The sequence below is a fragment of the Epinephelus fuscoguttatus genome, linkage group LG10 (assembly GCF_011397635.1).
Source record: "Epinephelus fuscoguttatus linkage group LG10, E.fuscoguttatus.final_Chr_v1".
NCBI lineage: Eukaryota > Metazoa > Chordata > Actinopteri > Perciformes > Serranidae > Epinephelus > Epinephelus fuscoguttatus.
In genome coordinates, this window is record NC_064761.1 from 17,954,344 (window position 1) to 17,970,049 (window position 15,706).

General features: G+C 40.9%; 1 protein-coding gene across 1 annotated transcript; it reads right to left on the reverse strand.

Annotated features, from left to right (window-relative positions):
• Positions 1-1,200: 1,200 nt before the first annotated feature.
• ushbp1 (Usher syndrome 1C binding protein 1) lies at positions 1,201-15,521 on the reverse strand. The gene is made up of 14 exons (XM_049588524.1): positions 15,341-15,521; positions 14,126-14,349; positions 13,767-13,903; positions 13,355-13,518; positions 12,886-13,074; positions 12,465-12,712; positions 10,761-10,901; positions 10,517-10,605; positions 10,253-10,388; positions 9,784-10,018; positions 8,139-8,297; positions 6,708-6,805; positions 4,471-4,593; positions 1,201-4,304 (listed from the first exon to the last, which is right to left on the reverse strand). Exons 1-14 carry the CDS (start codon positions 15,344-15,346, stop codon positions 4,139-4,141), a joined length of 2,115 nt encoding a protein of 704 aa, XP_049444481.1. The 5' UTR covers positions 15,347-15,521; the 3' UTR covers positions 1,201-4,138.
• Positions 15,522-15,706: the final 185 nt, after the last annotated feature.

Genomic DNA, 15,706 nt, shown 5'->3' on the forward strand with positions numbered 1-15,706 from the left:
GCACCCGATTGTGAAACAGCCTGCCGGAGAACCTCAGAGCTGCAGAGACTGTTGATGTTTTCAAAAAGAGGCTCAAGACTCACCTCTTTAATCAGGCTTTTAACTGATCTCTTTATTTATCTATTTTAAATTTCTTTTATAACAGTTTTATCTATCTATTATCTATTTTTTAAATTTATTTATTTATTTATTTTTTATGTTCTTACCCTTCCTCTTTTTACGTTCTTATCTCATTTAACCTTTATCTTTTGTTATTTTAGTTATAGGTTTTAGTTTTGATGCATTTTATGTCTCTGTTTTAGATCATTCTTACCTAGCTATTAACTCGATTTTATGAGCTAAATAGCTTTTTGTTTATGTGGTCCTTTTTATACCTTTTATCCTATCTTACTGTTTTAGTCCCTCAGTTTTTAGCTCCAGTGTTTCCTCATGGGGGCCTACCACACTGAGAGTTGTTCCTGGTCTCCCGATGAGGGTGCCATTGGGCGACCGCTCTCTGACCTGGGTGGCTGAAGGGCACTGCACCTCGGTGTGGAGCCTCATGTCTGCCCAGGTCAGGGAGGTCTCTATGGCGGCGCTCCCTGTGGCCGTGGACCGTGGGCCCTCTCTGTGTGGACAGCCCCCAGAGATGGCTTTTTCCTTGCCTCAGGTCTCTGTGCCCGGCCATGTCTCTTTAGTGACAGCTAGTGTGTGTGTGTGTGTCTGTGTGTGTGTTTGTGTGTGCGTATGTGTATATTTATGTATCTCTATGTGGGGTGGGAGGGTTGGGTTTTCTCTTTTCTTTTTGTTTTCTGTTTTGGATCTTTGTTGTTTTTAACCTCTGTGAGGCACTTTGTGTTACGGTCGTATGAAAAGTGCCATATGAATAAAGTTGATTTGATTTGACTTAAATAAAAGTACAAAAGTATTTGCATCAAAAAATAGAAGTACTCATTATGTAGAATACCCATTTCAGCATAATGTGTATTATTGGATTAAAATTATCAGTACATTTATGTGTATATTGCTTAAATGTTGTAGCTGGTAAAGGTAGAGCTCATTTCCATTACTTTATATGCAGATGGGCAGCTTAATCCACAGTATAAATCATAATTTATTAGTTCATTTATATTTTGTAGTCATAATCTCAATCTGCAAAGTAACTAAAGCTTTGAAGTTAAACCTTTGAGGTAATTGGTGCATTGTCTTTCAAAAACGTGGGGAAAAGAGGCAATGAGCAACTTGGTAAGAAAAGATAAAATTAGAAAATAGCCAGGGAAAACTATATGTATTGATGAAGTCGAGCAAAAAAAGTACAATATTTGTCTCTGAAATGTGCTGATGTAGAAGTATAAAGCAGCACAGATTGAAAATACTCAAGCAAAGTACAAGTACCTCAAAACTGTACTTACAGTACTTGAGTAAATGTACTTAGTTACATTCCACAGCAATTAATGTCCTAATAGCTTCTTTTTTAATGTTGTTTAATGTTTAATGTCAAATCTGGAAACAGCAACACAAATACAACATTATACAGATTAAAAAGTTATAAAGAACTCAGACATATACACACATTCCACTTACAGCGTATTACATATTCAAACAGTTATTTAATAATACAGTATTTTAACTCACAATCAATATTGTTTTGTGTGAATGATCCACTTTTTTTTTTTTTTTTTTTTTTTACAATTTCTGCTTCTGCTTTAGGCTAACGGTTGAGGCTACATTAGCTGCTACTAGCATAACACACCAGGATATCTGACCAGTGTTGACAATCAAGTTGCATTGTGGGTAATGTAGGTGCCAGGTTTTGACAAAGACGAAGAACATGGTGAATGAAAAAGATCATATCTCTAGTTCTGCTGCATCCTGTTTTTTTAATTTTTCCATTGTGATAAATCGGAAAATGTTATCAGGAGTGTAATGAGTAATCAGTTGTCATTTACCTTATGAAAAATCCAAATATCAGCCCTTTGCCTTTTTCCTAGAGGATTAGCTTTTTGCTAGCTACAGCATTTTTGTGGCTGGTATCTATTAACGTTTGGTTGTTCAGAGTGGCAAATCCCATGATGTGTTTTATGTCTGCATTTACATTCTCACCAGAAAGGAACGTGAGTATGGTTTGCCTCCGGGCTGCTGCAGGGCCATAACTGTCATCTTCTTTGAGCTCTTTGTGGCTCTCAGCCAGAAGCCTGTTCATTCACATTGAAAGTGTAAATCTTCATAAACAAGTTACAAAGGTTTTCTTTTTTTAACAACTAATCTAACTAGCTGGGTGCTGTAGCATGCAAATAAAAGCAGATTTTGTATGCTAGATAATATTCGCAGCAACATATGGTAATGTAGGAACATGTCACCCAGTATATATCCTTGAAAATCAAAACTACTTGCATGGCCACTAGAAATAAGTATGAAATCATGCTTTTTGTGTAATTTGGCTTAACTGACCGTTAAAGAGAAGTGGACATATTGAAAGGCAGAGCGAGCAAGATGCAGAGAACTATGAAAGAAGACAAATGGGCTGGCCGTACATTCTGTGAGCACATCAGCCATTGTCCTGACACCCATCCCCCTTCCCTGAGCTTTGTGACAACCGCACGGCCGGCCAGGAGTGGCTTTATACAGTCGACTTGTACGGGAAAAAGGACATGTGCGCTCTCGAGGTCAGTCCCGAGGTCCTCAGAGGGTTCAGTCCTTGAATCGGCCTCACACATTCATGACGGCATGACAGCTGTTTCTCTGAAATAAGGAATGTGTCTTGTGATGTGTGAGTCCTGTTAGACAAGTTATGCTTTGGATTCCTGTTAAGTTTATTGGTGACTTTCACAAGGGTTGAAAATGCTGAGCTGACAGTGCTCTCTATGTTCCACTGCCCTCCATACTCTATATTTAACCCTCAAGAGCCAATGAATGCCTGAACAGACTGATACAGTTGATGGGTTGACAGATAAATAAATGAACAGGTACATATCTCTCTAACTGTGTTAATTGTCATGAATCCCTCCTGATCACCCAATTTTTTCCTCAATTAATATTAACCATATAATATATCTGACTAAGAAGACCAAGAGTCTACAGTCTTGCTAGAGTCATGCATGCACACTGAGGCTTTGCCACAGCTGATGATTTACTTTATGCTAACATCAGCATGCTAACATGCTCACAATGTCAATGCAACTTGTCCAGCATCTTAGATTGGTACATAGCATGCTAGCATTCAGAGAACAGCTAAGGCTGAGGGAATGTCATCAGTTTTGCAGATATTTGGTCATAAGCCAAAGTATTGGACAGTGACAGTTCTTGATATAGACTTGATATAGCTTAGATGAAAAATTTTCAGGTTGATACATGTTTTTTGGTTTTCTACCACAACATGTTTACAAGCTTTTATTCTCCAAAAACAAGTTTTTTTCCCTTGTACTGTCTTCCTGAATATACCCGTACTCACCCTCTGTCTAAAGCGTTTCATTTTAGCACCTGTCCCTTTTAGCCCCAGTCCTGAAAAAGCCCTGTCTGCTCTGATTGGTCAGCGTTTCCAGGTCTTTCACATCTGTGCTCTCTGCATCTCTGAACCATAATTGCAGACAGATATTGACTGTGACTGCACTGTGGTGATGGGGTCTACCTTTAGATAGTATAGTTGTGATATCACAACTTATAATGGAAGACCTAACAGCTCGTTTTAAAGAGTCAGTTTGTGACTGTGAGCATTTCTGGGAGGATTACGCATTTTAATGGGATTGAGTTTCACAGTATTCATATATGACCTATACTTGCTTTATATACCTTTTTATACACCTCTTTATATATATACCTTTAAGGGATCATCAAAGCTCTTACAATTCATCCTGAACAGGACATGAATGTGTTTACCAAAGGTCATGCTTACTCAAAGCCACAATTGTCAAATCCTGGTAGTGCTTCATTCTCTGGGCACCATGGACACCAACTGACATTGCCATCCATATAGCCAAGCTGCTGTCATGGCTGAAAAATGTAATTCTGAAGTGAAGAGGCTTCTGTCAGAATGATTCAATAACTTCACAAATCAAAAAACACACATGAGCGCCTTGAATTCATCAGGACTGTCCATTGTAGTTGATGCTGATACATTTGACTATTATGAAGCTGATTCTCTGACTGAAGACTCACAGGATCACAGAACAGTCTCTTCCCTCCTCCACTCCAAGGTCTCCCCTGCAGCTTTCGGAGCTCCACTCTGGTGGTGGTGACTCTCCGTCATGGCTGCCACTTTCTGCTCCAGCCTCCACACCTGCTCCCGGTACTTCCTACGAATCTGGCGGTACGAACTCAAGGCTTTACTGGAATGAAAGAAACCCAGCAAGATAAACATAAAACACTCACATCAACAATGACACCATAAAAGTAATTGTTTTCTAGCTTTGGTTGTAAATGCAGGAGCAGATGATGAACAATAAAGACAAAAATGTGCAGCAGTCTATTAAAGACCTTTCTTGTGATACTTACCTGTGAGCTTGTGTGAGCCGAGCAATCTGGTCTCCATTGTCCCTCCTGTGGGAGGTGCTGTCTGACAGAGCTGTGTTTAGCGAGTCTTGGACTAAAGCCAGCCTCTTCTTCAGGGCTTGTTCCCTGAAAACGAAAGCAAGATCAGATGTCACAGAAGGAAAAACATCATGTCAGTGCCTTCATTTTGTTTAAGATCATCTCATAAACCAGATCCATGTAAAGAATCATAAATGTCTTCTTGATGCGTCCTTGACAACAGAGCAAATATTGCACAGAGCGTTAACAGCAGAGCTTTGTTGAGAAGTATTCACTGCTCGAGGTCAGAGGAGAAAAAGGATGCTCTCTGAAGCACCTGATGGAGACAACAAAAAGCCCTTTATGTCCAAAGTCTGCATTTCTGCTGATAGTGTTCCTAAGCAACAGATAAAGCCAGGCAACAGATGTCTGAATGATTCATTTTCTACAGTGGTTACATTCATCAGGTACCTTTTTTGTTTTCTCAGTGAAAGCCCACATTTCTCCATTTGACATTACATTCAATATGTTACCGGCTTTCCTTGTTAAAATGCTATAAAAGGCTAATATTGAAATACATTATGTATTAACCATCTAATATGTGCTTTAAATGAAAGTCTAATCTATTCAAGCCCTTGCTGAACAACTTCACACAATCCTGATGAAGCCTTTTGCCACCAAGAAAAGCTCTCTGTATTGGAGTTGTGGTGCCTGGTGTCTGTGGTGACTTTCCTGTACTAATGCACTCTAAATTATGTGTTTCATGTCAATCAGCCAGAGCTAAAGGGGGCAGGAAGGGGAAAGAGATAGCAACGATGCAGCAGCTAGGAGTCTGGCAGAAGCTATAATAGAAAATCCAAAGAAGTGTCCAAGAAAAGTTTCTGGAGTGGTTGCTCCAGATAAAACAGAAAACCTGATTTATGGTTGGGTGTCCAACACTTTTGATGTGTTGCTCGACAGTCATGTGTCATTTCCAATCAGAGTCCCTACATTTTTTGCTTCTGTCATGTTTAGTGAAGCGAATCTGCACAGATGTCTGTTTAAATCACACAAATATCCTGCTGTATATGTGTGTTTTTATATATAACCCATATCTACTTTGATTAACTCACTCGTTACAGTTAATACATTAAAACACTGTTGATTTCTTCCCATGGCACTGACATGAAAAAATATTTTGTTCAGTAAATGTCTGCTGTCAGTCAACCTGGTGAAGACAGTTTGGCCAGCCGCTGTCCTCTCAGCTCCCTAAGAGCTAGGGCTGTCAAAATTGCTCAAAAATGCCGTTCGAAAATTCCTTCAAAAAATAACTCATAGGTTTGAACCATTCGAATATTTTTTTTTTTTCGCATTATGTCCACAAAAGGGCAAACTAATACAAGGAAACATAACTACTTGTAGGTATTTTTATTTCATCATAAACGTCTTTGAAAACAGTTACATACCTACACATTAAAACACATAAAACAATTATCTGTAACATTACGTTATAAACAACCACGGACAGCGGAAGCGCTGTGAATAGCTTCGAAGTGCCTCCAAGCGAAGCCAGTTTCCTTTTGGTGCCCATGTTAACCGATTGTGTCATCCACGCCGGCCGCGCCGCGCAGCGCAGCTCCGTGGCCGGCTCGCACCCTGCAGTGATCGTTTCGGCGTCTGGTCTATTTTTTTCCTCCACAATCGAATATCAATTTTCACATTCGAAGGTCCATTTTTTTTTCAAATTCGAATTTGAATTCGAATTTAGAATATTCAGACAGATGGCTGCCTCTGTGGACAGAGACGTTAAATGCAGGTCAGAGTTGGTGTGAAGTGAAAGCTAGTATCTCCATGGCAACAATAGTAACACTAACCAATCACAATGCACCACAAAATATGATGTTGTCCATGACATAATAACATTTTTTAGGTGCGTGACATGAAAGAAAACTGTTGAGCGACACTTTTTTCTGTCAAAAATAAATCATTTCTGTCGAGCAACACTCAGAAAAAGTATTGAGTGCATTACCATAAGTCAGGCTTCAAAGTTCATACATTTGCACGTGAAGACTTTAAGAGAGCCTCCTGGTGGCAGGTGCAATGCGGCACACTCACCTGCAGGCACGCGTCATAAATACACTTTTACAGTGTTTGTGTAATTACTCTCACTGCTAAAAGGGGGAGACAAAAGTTCAGCACTCCAGCTTTAAACACTGGACTGCAGAGAAATGACGATGTCTCACCTTTGCAGGACGGCCTGCAGCTCTTTCAGAATGGGTCTGGATCGAGGATCAGTGATGTCCCCATCACTACCCACTTTAGCTGCATTTTCACAGAGCCTCTGAAACACAACATTCAGTTAGAATTAGCTTTAAAGCCTAAAAGCCATTCCCTGTTTAACTCTGTATTAATGAATATACAGTATAGACAGTTATCTAAAGCAGTGTCACAGTGTTGTGAGCAGTTTTACGAAAGAAAGACTTTTCCCCCTCATAGATATTTGAATGGGTTTTAGAGGCCTGAAAGGGCAAATGCATCCGATGTGTTACAATAAACAGCAAAACTTAAAACAAAAGTTAGATTTAATCTACTTTAGTGGAGCGTAAATAGCCTATGTTTATTTCTCATTGCCCATCTTGTTAATCATCTTGCAACCCCTCAGGTTTATTTATCTTTGTGGGGACTAGACCCCTATGTCGGGAACCTAAATGTTGCAGATCAGAATAACATTCATTATGCTGCAATAGGATGGCTTTGTGATTTTAGTCAAAACAGTAAACAGGTTAAAGTTTCCGTTAAAATCAGATGTGCGTATAGATAAAACCTTTGTTCTTTTAAACCAGTGATACTTAACTTATGGTCCATGGACTGAATCTATTGATAGGTTGCCAGATGGCCCCGTTTATTCACAATGACAAAAAATTGATCCATACTGGGATTTTTTTTGTACATTGAATGTAAATAAGGTGCCAGAGTGCACAAAAAGCAGCAAAATAGAGCTTGATCATAAAAAACAGTGCCATGGGAGGATCCCTTAGACCCCATGACAGATGTCTAGGCTAAGCCTGAATGTACTCAATTCCTAGAAACACTGCTGCGTACAGCAAACGTTGAAAGATTGAAAACGGGTTATTAATTTATTATAAATACAGATAAATATCGTTAATGTTTGTTTATTAACCGGCCCCTGGCCTCCTGTCATTCTGCAAAAATTGCCCCAGGGCAAAGCAAGTAGAGTATCTCTGTTTTAAACCATTAAAAAGAGATGCTAAGGACAAAAAAAAAATAAAAACGTTTTAGGGGAAAATTTTAACCCATTAGGCACAAAAGTCTGCGCACTATTCAGATGCCCTGTGTCTACAGTAATAGAAATATGTGTCACGCTTTTCAGTACTTTCTTATTTGACAATGACAGAGGTGTGTGGTGTGGTATGAATCTGTGCTGCGGTGACAGGACAGCCCAGCACAAGACCTTGTGGAACCAAAATATCCCTCTTGGCCTGGAGGGATTCTGCTTTGGTAGATGTGTGATTTCCCATGTGGGACACCCAGATTTGAATCGGGTCTGCCACAGTAGACCAACGTCCTGCTCCCTCTTGCTCATTTCACCTTGACTTTGTATTATTTGAAAATTTAAAAAAAGTCTCTGTTGCCGCTGTAGGAGTCGTGCCTACCTGTTGTTCCGTCCTATGGTCCTCGGTCTCCTCTCTGAGGCTCTCTGGAACAAACGCTCCAGCTGCTTCCTGGGCCTTCTGGGCCATTAAACCCCACTCCAAACACCTCAGCTCTTTCTCCTTGAGTCGGATTAGAGCTCGCAGATCTGACATCTCCTCCTGAAAAAAGTTCACCATAGACCATAGCATGTAAAGAGTTAAATGCAGTTACAGCTAAGAAATGAAAAGCTGTGTGTGTATAGTGGCAGAAGCACAAGACATAGATATTTCATTATAACCAGCGGGTTTTGCTTCCAGTTTTAAGGCTGTTGTGTGAGGTTTAAGCACAAATCTGTAGACTTTTTTATATGATGTCTTTATTGGTTTTGTATTGGTATTGGATACCTTAAGTTTTTAACAATCTGTGTAAATTCATATTCAATTCCTGGCATATCCCAGGTCTCTAGCTGGAATCAAGCTGTGAAAGCTTGGATTATATTTGTGCCTTTAAGGGACAGTTTACCCCAAAATGAGAAATACATATTTTTCCTGTAGTGCTCTTTATCAAGCTAGATTGTTTTGGCATGAGTTGCCATGTGTTTGAGATATTGGCTGTAGAGGTGTCTGCCTTCGCTCCAGTATAACAAAACTAGATGGCACTTGGCTTGTCATGCTCACTGTGGAAAAAATGTCTGGTAAACTCAACAGCAATATCTCTTTCCAGAAAATCATGACCTAGTTACTCAAGATAATCCACAGACCTTGTTGTGAGCAGTTTCATGTAGGAACTATTTTCTTTCCACCAAATTACATCTACCAACTGTATAATCGCACAGGAGGAAGTGTGCATCTACTCATGGGCGAGAAGGTTGTGCTTGTGACAGCACAAGATGTAAGCATTAATGGCGTCCTCCTCGGCTGAGCTGTAACATTAGCTAGCTCAGTGGTGCTAAGTGAGCTAGCAGTAGATGTACACTTCTCACTGCTTGGTGATACTGTACTGTTGGCAGGTGTAGTTCGGGAGAAAGAAAACAGTTCCTACATTGAACTGCCCACAGCATGGTCTGTGGATTATACTGAGCAACCGAGTCATGATTTCTGGACAGAGATATCCAATGCTCTGCAACTCACGCCAAAACAATCTCGATTGATAAATTGCAGCACAGGTACGGGGAAAAATTTGCATGTTTGATTTTGGGGTGAGCTGTCCCTTTAGGATGCTAAAGGGACAGCAATTTAAACTAACAAGATATGACACATTGAATAGTGGGATTTAGAGGTGCTGGTAGGTGGATTTTGTACTTTTAGACAGAGCCAAGATAGTTCTTCCTGTTTCTGATCTTAGTGTTCAAAAGGTCAAACTTTAATGAATGCTTCACCAGTTCAAGGTCTCTCAGTGCTCCATGACCTCACTGGATATATGAGATGCCCACAGTGTCTTGCGCACAAACTGTATGTCTCCGAACACTGTGTTTTGGCATTGTGCGGTAAGTGTAGTGTTATGTAGTGCAATATAAATTTTGCCTCAAACAATAACAACTATAAGATTAGGGCAAAAGCCACTTGTATCTCTTCATCTCTTTGCATGAAAGGCTTTGGCTGTTTTTTTCTTTTCCAGCTTCAGATCTTGATTTTTCAATCATAAATTAGGACACACAGCTCCTACCCTGACAGAGATGAGTTCATAGAAGAGGGAAGCCTTTTCTTTCTTGGTGTCAGGAGGTTTAGCGTTCTCTTTTGTCACATGTCCCCCTCTTGATCCAGCTGGGAGACAACTTTCGGGGCTTATTTTACCCTCTACTCCTGGGCTTGGCTTAGGCAGACGAATGGCTGCCCGGTCCCTCTTCAGGCGCTCAATTTGCTGTCGGAGAACAGCCTCTCGCTCCACCGGCTCAGGTGTCCTGTGGGGTTACAGGTAATGAGTGACCTGACAAAAATGTGGTCAAAGACATGGCCTTTGAAACATGGAAACATTTTAGTTAATAGCATCATCATTGGCTCGACAGAACAATATACATTTGTAAAATATTATCCTTACTATTTCCAATTTCAGTCTATTAATAACAACACATATTTTCCTTTCTACCATTCCTATTACTGTGCTTGAATGTACAAAGAGCACTTTCAGACGTCACCTCTGCCCTGTGTGACTCTGTGTTTCCGTCTCCTCTGTGACCCCTGCTGTTGAGAAGGAGGTGGACAGCTCTTCAGTTCCCATTTTCATGAGCTGAGCTGATGGCCTGTCGGGCTGCTGCCTGTCACCGACTGCCTCTGACGAGAGGAAAAACTGTGAGCCTGACTGTGTGTTTAGTGTGTATGTGAACGACATGCATACCTACTGTATACACGTCAATGCGTTCACTGAGTTTAGGCAGTATTCAACCATGGTATTCAAACACCTGCTGAGTCTGTCTTCAGAGGAATGCTTTGCTGCTTCTTGGCGTCATAAAGTGACAGCAGCTCGCTGTAGGCCTCCTCACACTCCTCACTGTCAATCACAACCACAAAGACAAAATACGACCTCACTGCATGAGAGGAACCCACATTAATGCTGTTAGATTGATAACTTGTTCACATTCATTATTTTTGAATGGCCTTGAATGGCCTTTGTACTTGTGTGTCAGCTGTGGTTTATGTGTGTACCAGTATCTGAGAGCCATCTGCAGGGCAGAGCAGTCAGCTTCAAGTCTGTTCAGTGTAATACTGATCTTCTCTGACTCTCCCTTCCTGCGCTCCAGAGCTGCAGTCAGCCGTTCATTTCTGGCCCTCAGCCTCTCGATGCACCTGGAAAAATGAGGGAGAGGATAAGAGAGCAAAGATCAGAAACTTTTGTTTCATAAAGAGTTTTATACTGTATTTATATAGTATACACACAATGAAGTTTCTGTGGAGGAAGAAACAGTTTTACTGCACTGGTCAAGTCAAGCCTAAACCAACTGGTGTCTGGCTGTTCAGATATTTAGTGTAGCCATGTCAGCTTACATTATCTAGCTTGCCTTCCTGATCTTAAAAGGTCAAAATAGGTTTAACTGGTTGTAGCTATCAAAGATCACAATTCAAAATTACTTTGAGTCATAATGTGAATGAAAAACATATAAGATGTGAATCTTGGAAAGTCACTTGGCTAGCTAACCTATATAATGTATTGGTTTGTGCATGGATGGATTACTGAATGGGCCTAGAGGGCCTAAAGTGTTAGAGGCCCCCCCGGCCTTTACCGCAAAATGTGACTCAAATTAACCATACCAACAAGGAAGAGACTGAAAATGACCACAAAGAGACAAAAAACCTACAAAGGAACTGCAAACAGACACAAAGTAAATACAAAAAATGGTCAGACCAGTCACAAAGAGACACAAAACAACCACAAACAGATAAAAAGTGACTACAAAGAGACATAAAACAACTACAAGGAGTGATAACAAAAGACTATTCTGAGACTAAACAACACAAGGAGACACAAAACAGCTTCAAGGAGACACAAAATGACTACAAGGAGACACAAAATGACTACAAGGAGACACAGAATGACCACAAGGAGACACAACCACAAGGAGACACAAAATGACCACAAGGAGACACAAAACAGCTACAAGGAGACACAAAACAGCTACAAGGAGACATAAAACCACACAAGGAGACACAACCACGAGGAGACACAAAATGACTACAAGGAGACACAGAATGACCACAAGGAGACACAAAACAGCTACAAGGAGACACAAAATGACCACAAGGAGACACAAAATGACCACAAGGAGACACACAACGACTACAAGGAGACCCAAAATAACACAAGGAAACACAAAACAGACAGGAGACACATGCCCACACACAGAACTTCCACAAAACCACAAAAAGATTCACAACAACTACTGAGAGTCATGAAACAACACCAACAACAAAAAAGAGGCAAAACCACCACAAAGTCTGTGTGCTTGCTTCTATATACGTATGAGAGATGGTTGGTCCATATACAGATATGTTGCCAATATCTTAATAACTCACACTCCTCTTCACATGCTCTGCAAAGCATGTGTGTGAGTGTCCTGTCTGCACCTTTATCTTTGTTTAATGGAATGTTCCTGTTCAGAAGCTCAGGTCAAATGTTCACTTATAGATACAGCTTTTACAGAGCAAGCCATGCAAGAAAATGATCTTTGCACACCTGTACACAGACAAAGAAACAAATACACACTGTTACTACCTCTGACTTACTGTAGTTGCAATGTTAAATGCCTGACAAGGTGACTGGATATTCAATGAATATAATATAAGTTCCGACAGTGCAATGTAGCTGTTTTTTGCTACATTAAAACATCCAAAACAGCTCCTCCTCAGACTCACCTGTTCAGTCGTTCTGTCTCAGACTCCAGGCTGATGGGGCTAGGACAGGGACTGCATGAGTTAATGGAGCCCACTGGAGACCCATCCCCACCCACAGACACAGGTGTCATCGCTCTGGCTGCTCTTCTATAGAGTAATGGTGAACCTGGGAAGGGAGGAGAGGCCCAGTCTGGACTGAGAGCCCCAGCAGGGGGCCGGTAGGAAGGAGAGCAACTGCCTGACCTCCAGGCCTTATGGAGACCGACCAACTGAAAGACAGCAGAAGGGATGCTGCATTTATTTCTATTGTTTGAACTCATGAGTTGTGTTGACTTACCAAAATATATAGTGTTTATGTACTCCCACTTATTAAGTTAATTCATATTCTTGGCTTTTTAATATTTCGCTTTACCCCTGTCATAAACAAAACCCTCTTTCCCACCTTGTTCTTTTCCTCCTCCATCTGACTGATGGTGCTTTCTGCTCTTTCCAGCTCCTCCTGGTGACTCTGCAAGCTGCCTCTGAGAGCTGAGTCTCGCTTCTCTGGATCTAGGATGTTCTCTTGATACTGGTCCTTTGGCGGGCCTGGTGGGCATGAAATCCCAAACTCTATTTCCATCTCCTCCAGTATCTGCAACCAGTGAGCCAAAATTACTAAAGAGGCTGATGGGAATATAAAGATAGCCTGAACAGTGACATATTTTTCTCCCAAAATGATCCATCAGAACTTTGACAGACGTAGCGATGCTTGGTCTCTTTATGCTTTCAAAGAGTAGCAAAATGTATTAGTTTAAATTGTTTACATTTTTATAACTTTGATCTAACATTAGTTTGTCATTGGAATCTACAGCTGTAATAATACAAATTCAAATACATCAGAGTATAATGGAAGTTTATTACAGTTTAAATACCTTAGTGGCTTTAACTGAGCTCTCCTGGGCTGCTCTGAGGTGCTCTCTGTGCTTGTCCTGGTCAGAAGCTGTGATGGGGGCGGCCCAGGACCTTTTAGAGCTAATGGAGTCCTCCACTGATGATAAAACCTCCTGGAGTTTAGTCCATACTACACCACCACCCCCTAGTGCATGAAAAGTATCGGTGCAGTTAATCCTCTCAGATGTATTGCAAGGCATTTTCACACTCTACCAGACATAAACTTCCTGTCTTTTACAGATTACAGGGTGAATATTTAAAAACATCAGCTTGTTTGTCTTAGTTGGAGTAAAGACCACCTACATTCAGTACAGGATTAAAACATCCAAAAAATTCTACTGATTCTGTTCTACTGATTTAAGACAAAGTTGTGTGAGCTGTGTTGATGCCAACCTCTGTCAGCCAGTGGAGGTTTAGATGTGACAGCAGAGGCAGAGTTCCTCTCTGGGCTGCTCCTGACCAGCCTGTGGGACAGGAGGTCTGGAACCAGAGGCCTGGATGGTCCTGGTGATCTCAGTTCTCCTGATTCACTGCAGAATACCAACAACATTTTTGCCAGTAAATACCACTGTGTTCATTTCAAGACAAGCTACAAGCAGACCAATATGTTATTCACTGATGGGAAAATATGTATGAGCAGACAACAAACATGGTTCCACAAAAATGTTTACTATCCATTTAAATAAATGTTATGCCTCATGTCAGTGCTACATAGTTTCACAAATCGCACATCTACTCTTCACTGACGTTACCTTGGTGCCTTTAATGACCCCATCTTCTTGTTCAGTTCAGCAATGATGCTGAGCAGCGTGCCCACTTCGGCCTCACATTGAGCCAGTTCTGCTGGTGAAGGCTCGAGGTCTGCTGAGGGGTCAGAGCCCTCAGGGTCAAGGGTCATACGGTCGATCGGGGTCAAAACCTCCCTGTCACACCCTGACCCAGCATCCAGGCTGTCACATCGGACCAGGCAAGAATCCTGCAGACACATTAAGTTGTTGTGGATTGTAAGACAACATATCTGAGTCATTATTTTAGTGTTTTTTAGTGTATTTTCCCCTCAATTCTTCTCATATTTGCACAAATATAATACACATGCCTGATAATAATCATCCTCCATTAAAGGGTGGCTCATAATTAAACTGAGCAAAATAATGTGTTATGCTCTTGAACCAGACATTGTCGCTGCTGTGTTTAGCCGCTATTGTTTTGAGTGGCGGAAAAGGAGGAAACTAAAACATCCTGAGATCCAACTTCCTGCCTTGCAAATATTTGTGGACCAGACCATCTTTTGTTTTGCACAAAGAATGTCGGATAAATTAAATTAGAACAAAGTGTTTAATCTGCTGTAAAGTTGATACGATGCCTATAAACATGCTCAAATTATATATTTTGCCGCCCTGTCTTTTTGCTGTGTGAATTGTGCCATATATTGTGCAGAGGACAGTTGGCGACATACTTAAAATTCCTTATCCAGCCACCAGTACATCCACTATATCCACCTCTTCCTATACTTCCTAGTCACAGGAAGGCTATCCAAGCACACCCTGAACAAAAAGCATGGAAACACCCTGGACAGGTCACCAGCTAAACACTCAGGTACACAGTCTCTGGCAATTTAGAGTCTCAAATTCATCAGAGGTTTTGAATGTGGAAAGAAAATCACTCTAATGAACATGTACAATACACTGATGCCATTTAGTCGGCAGTATTACTCATTAAACATTCTGCTCTGATTCACTGTGGTTAAATCTGGTTTAATGCCAATGCAAAATAATGTAACTTTATATAATCATTCACATCTTAATTGCATTAGCAAGCCTTTTCACAGATGACATGCTTGAAGTTAACCACAGTTTTACAGACTTGTGAAGTTTACACAGTAAACATGTCATCCTCCGATTCATACAACACCCAGTGTAAGACAAATGTTTTCAAGACAAACACTGAAACACTTCATCATCACCTACCTCCATGATCCTTGATCCTGATGTCTGCAGCAGTGATTTAGTCCCTGTTGTAGCTCTTCACTGCCTTCAATAAAACATCTGACAAAATGAGACTATGTTTTTCTCAGCCCTAGTATTTTTATGTTATTGTATTTTCCAGTCACTGCTGCAGTCTGCTCTCCGCATGTCTGCCCCAACAGTGTTTAGTGTGATGAGTGAAGTAAGTGGAAAACACTCACAAAGTCACCCCCACCCAGTCCCCGTCACTTTGTGTCCTTTCCTGTTTTGTCCACATTTAGCCTCCATGCCTTTTTGACATAGAAGCATGTACTATTTTGTCGTGTAATTTGAAAATGCATGAAGTTACAATCATTTTGGAGCATGGGC

What these genes read in the sequence shown, in the direction of transcription:
- ushbp1 (XM_049588524.1), bottom strand. An exon ending in ACCTCCACTGGCTGACAGAG is followed by an intron (nt 13,519 to 13,766) that starts GTTGGCATCAAC and finishes TTCATGCACTAG; the next exon opens with GGGGTGGTGGTGTAGTATGG. An exon ending in CTGCAGGCCGTCCTGCAAAG is followed by an intron (nt 4,594 to 6,707) that starts GTGAGACATCGT and finishes TTTCGTTTTCAG; the next exon opens with GGAACAAGCCCTGAAGAAGA.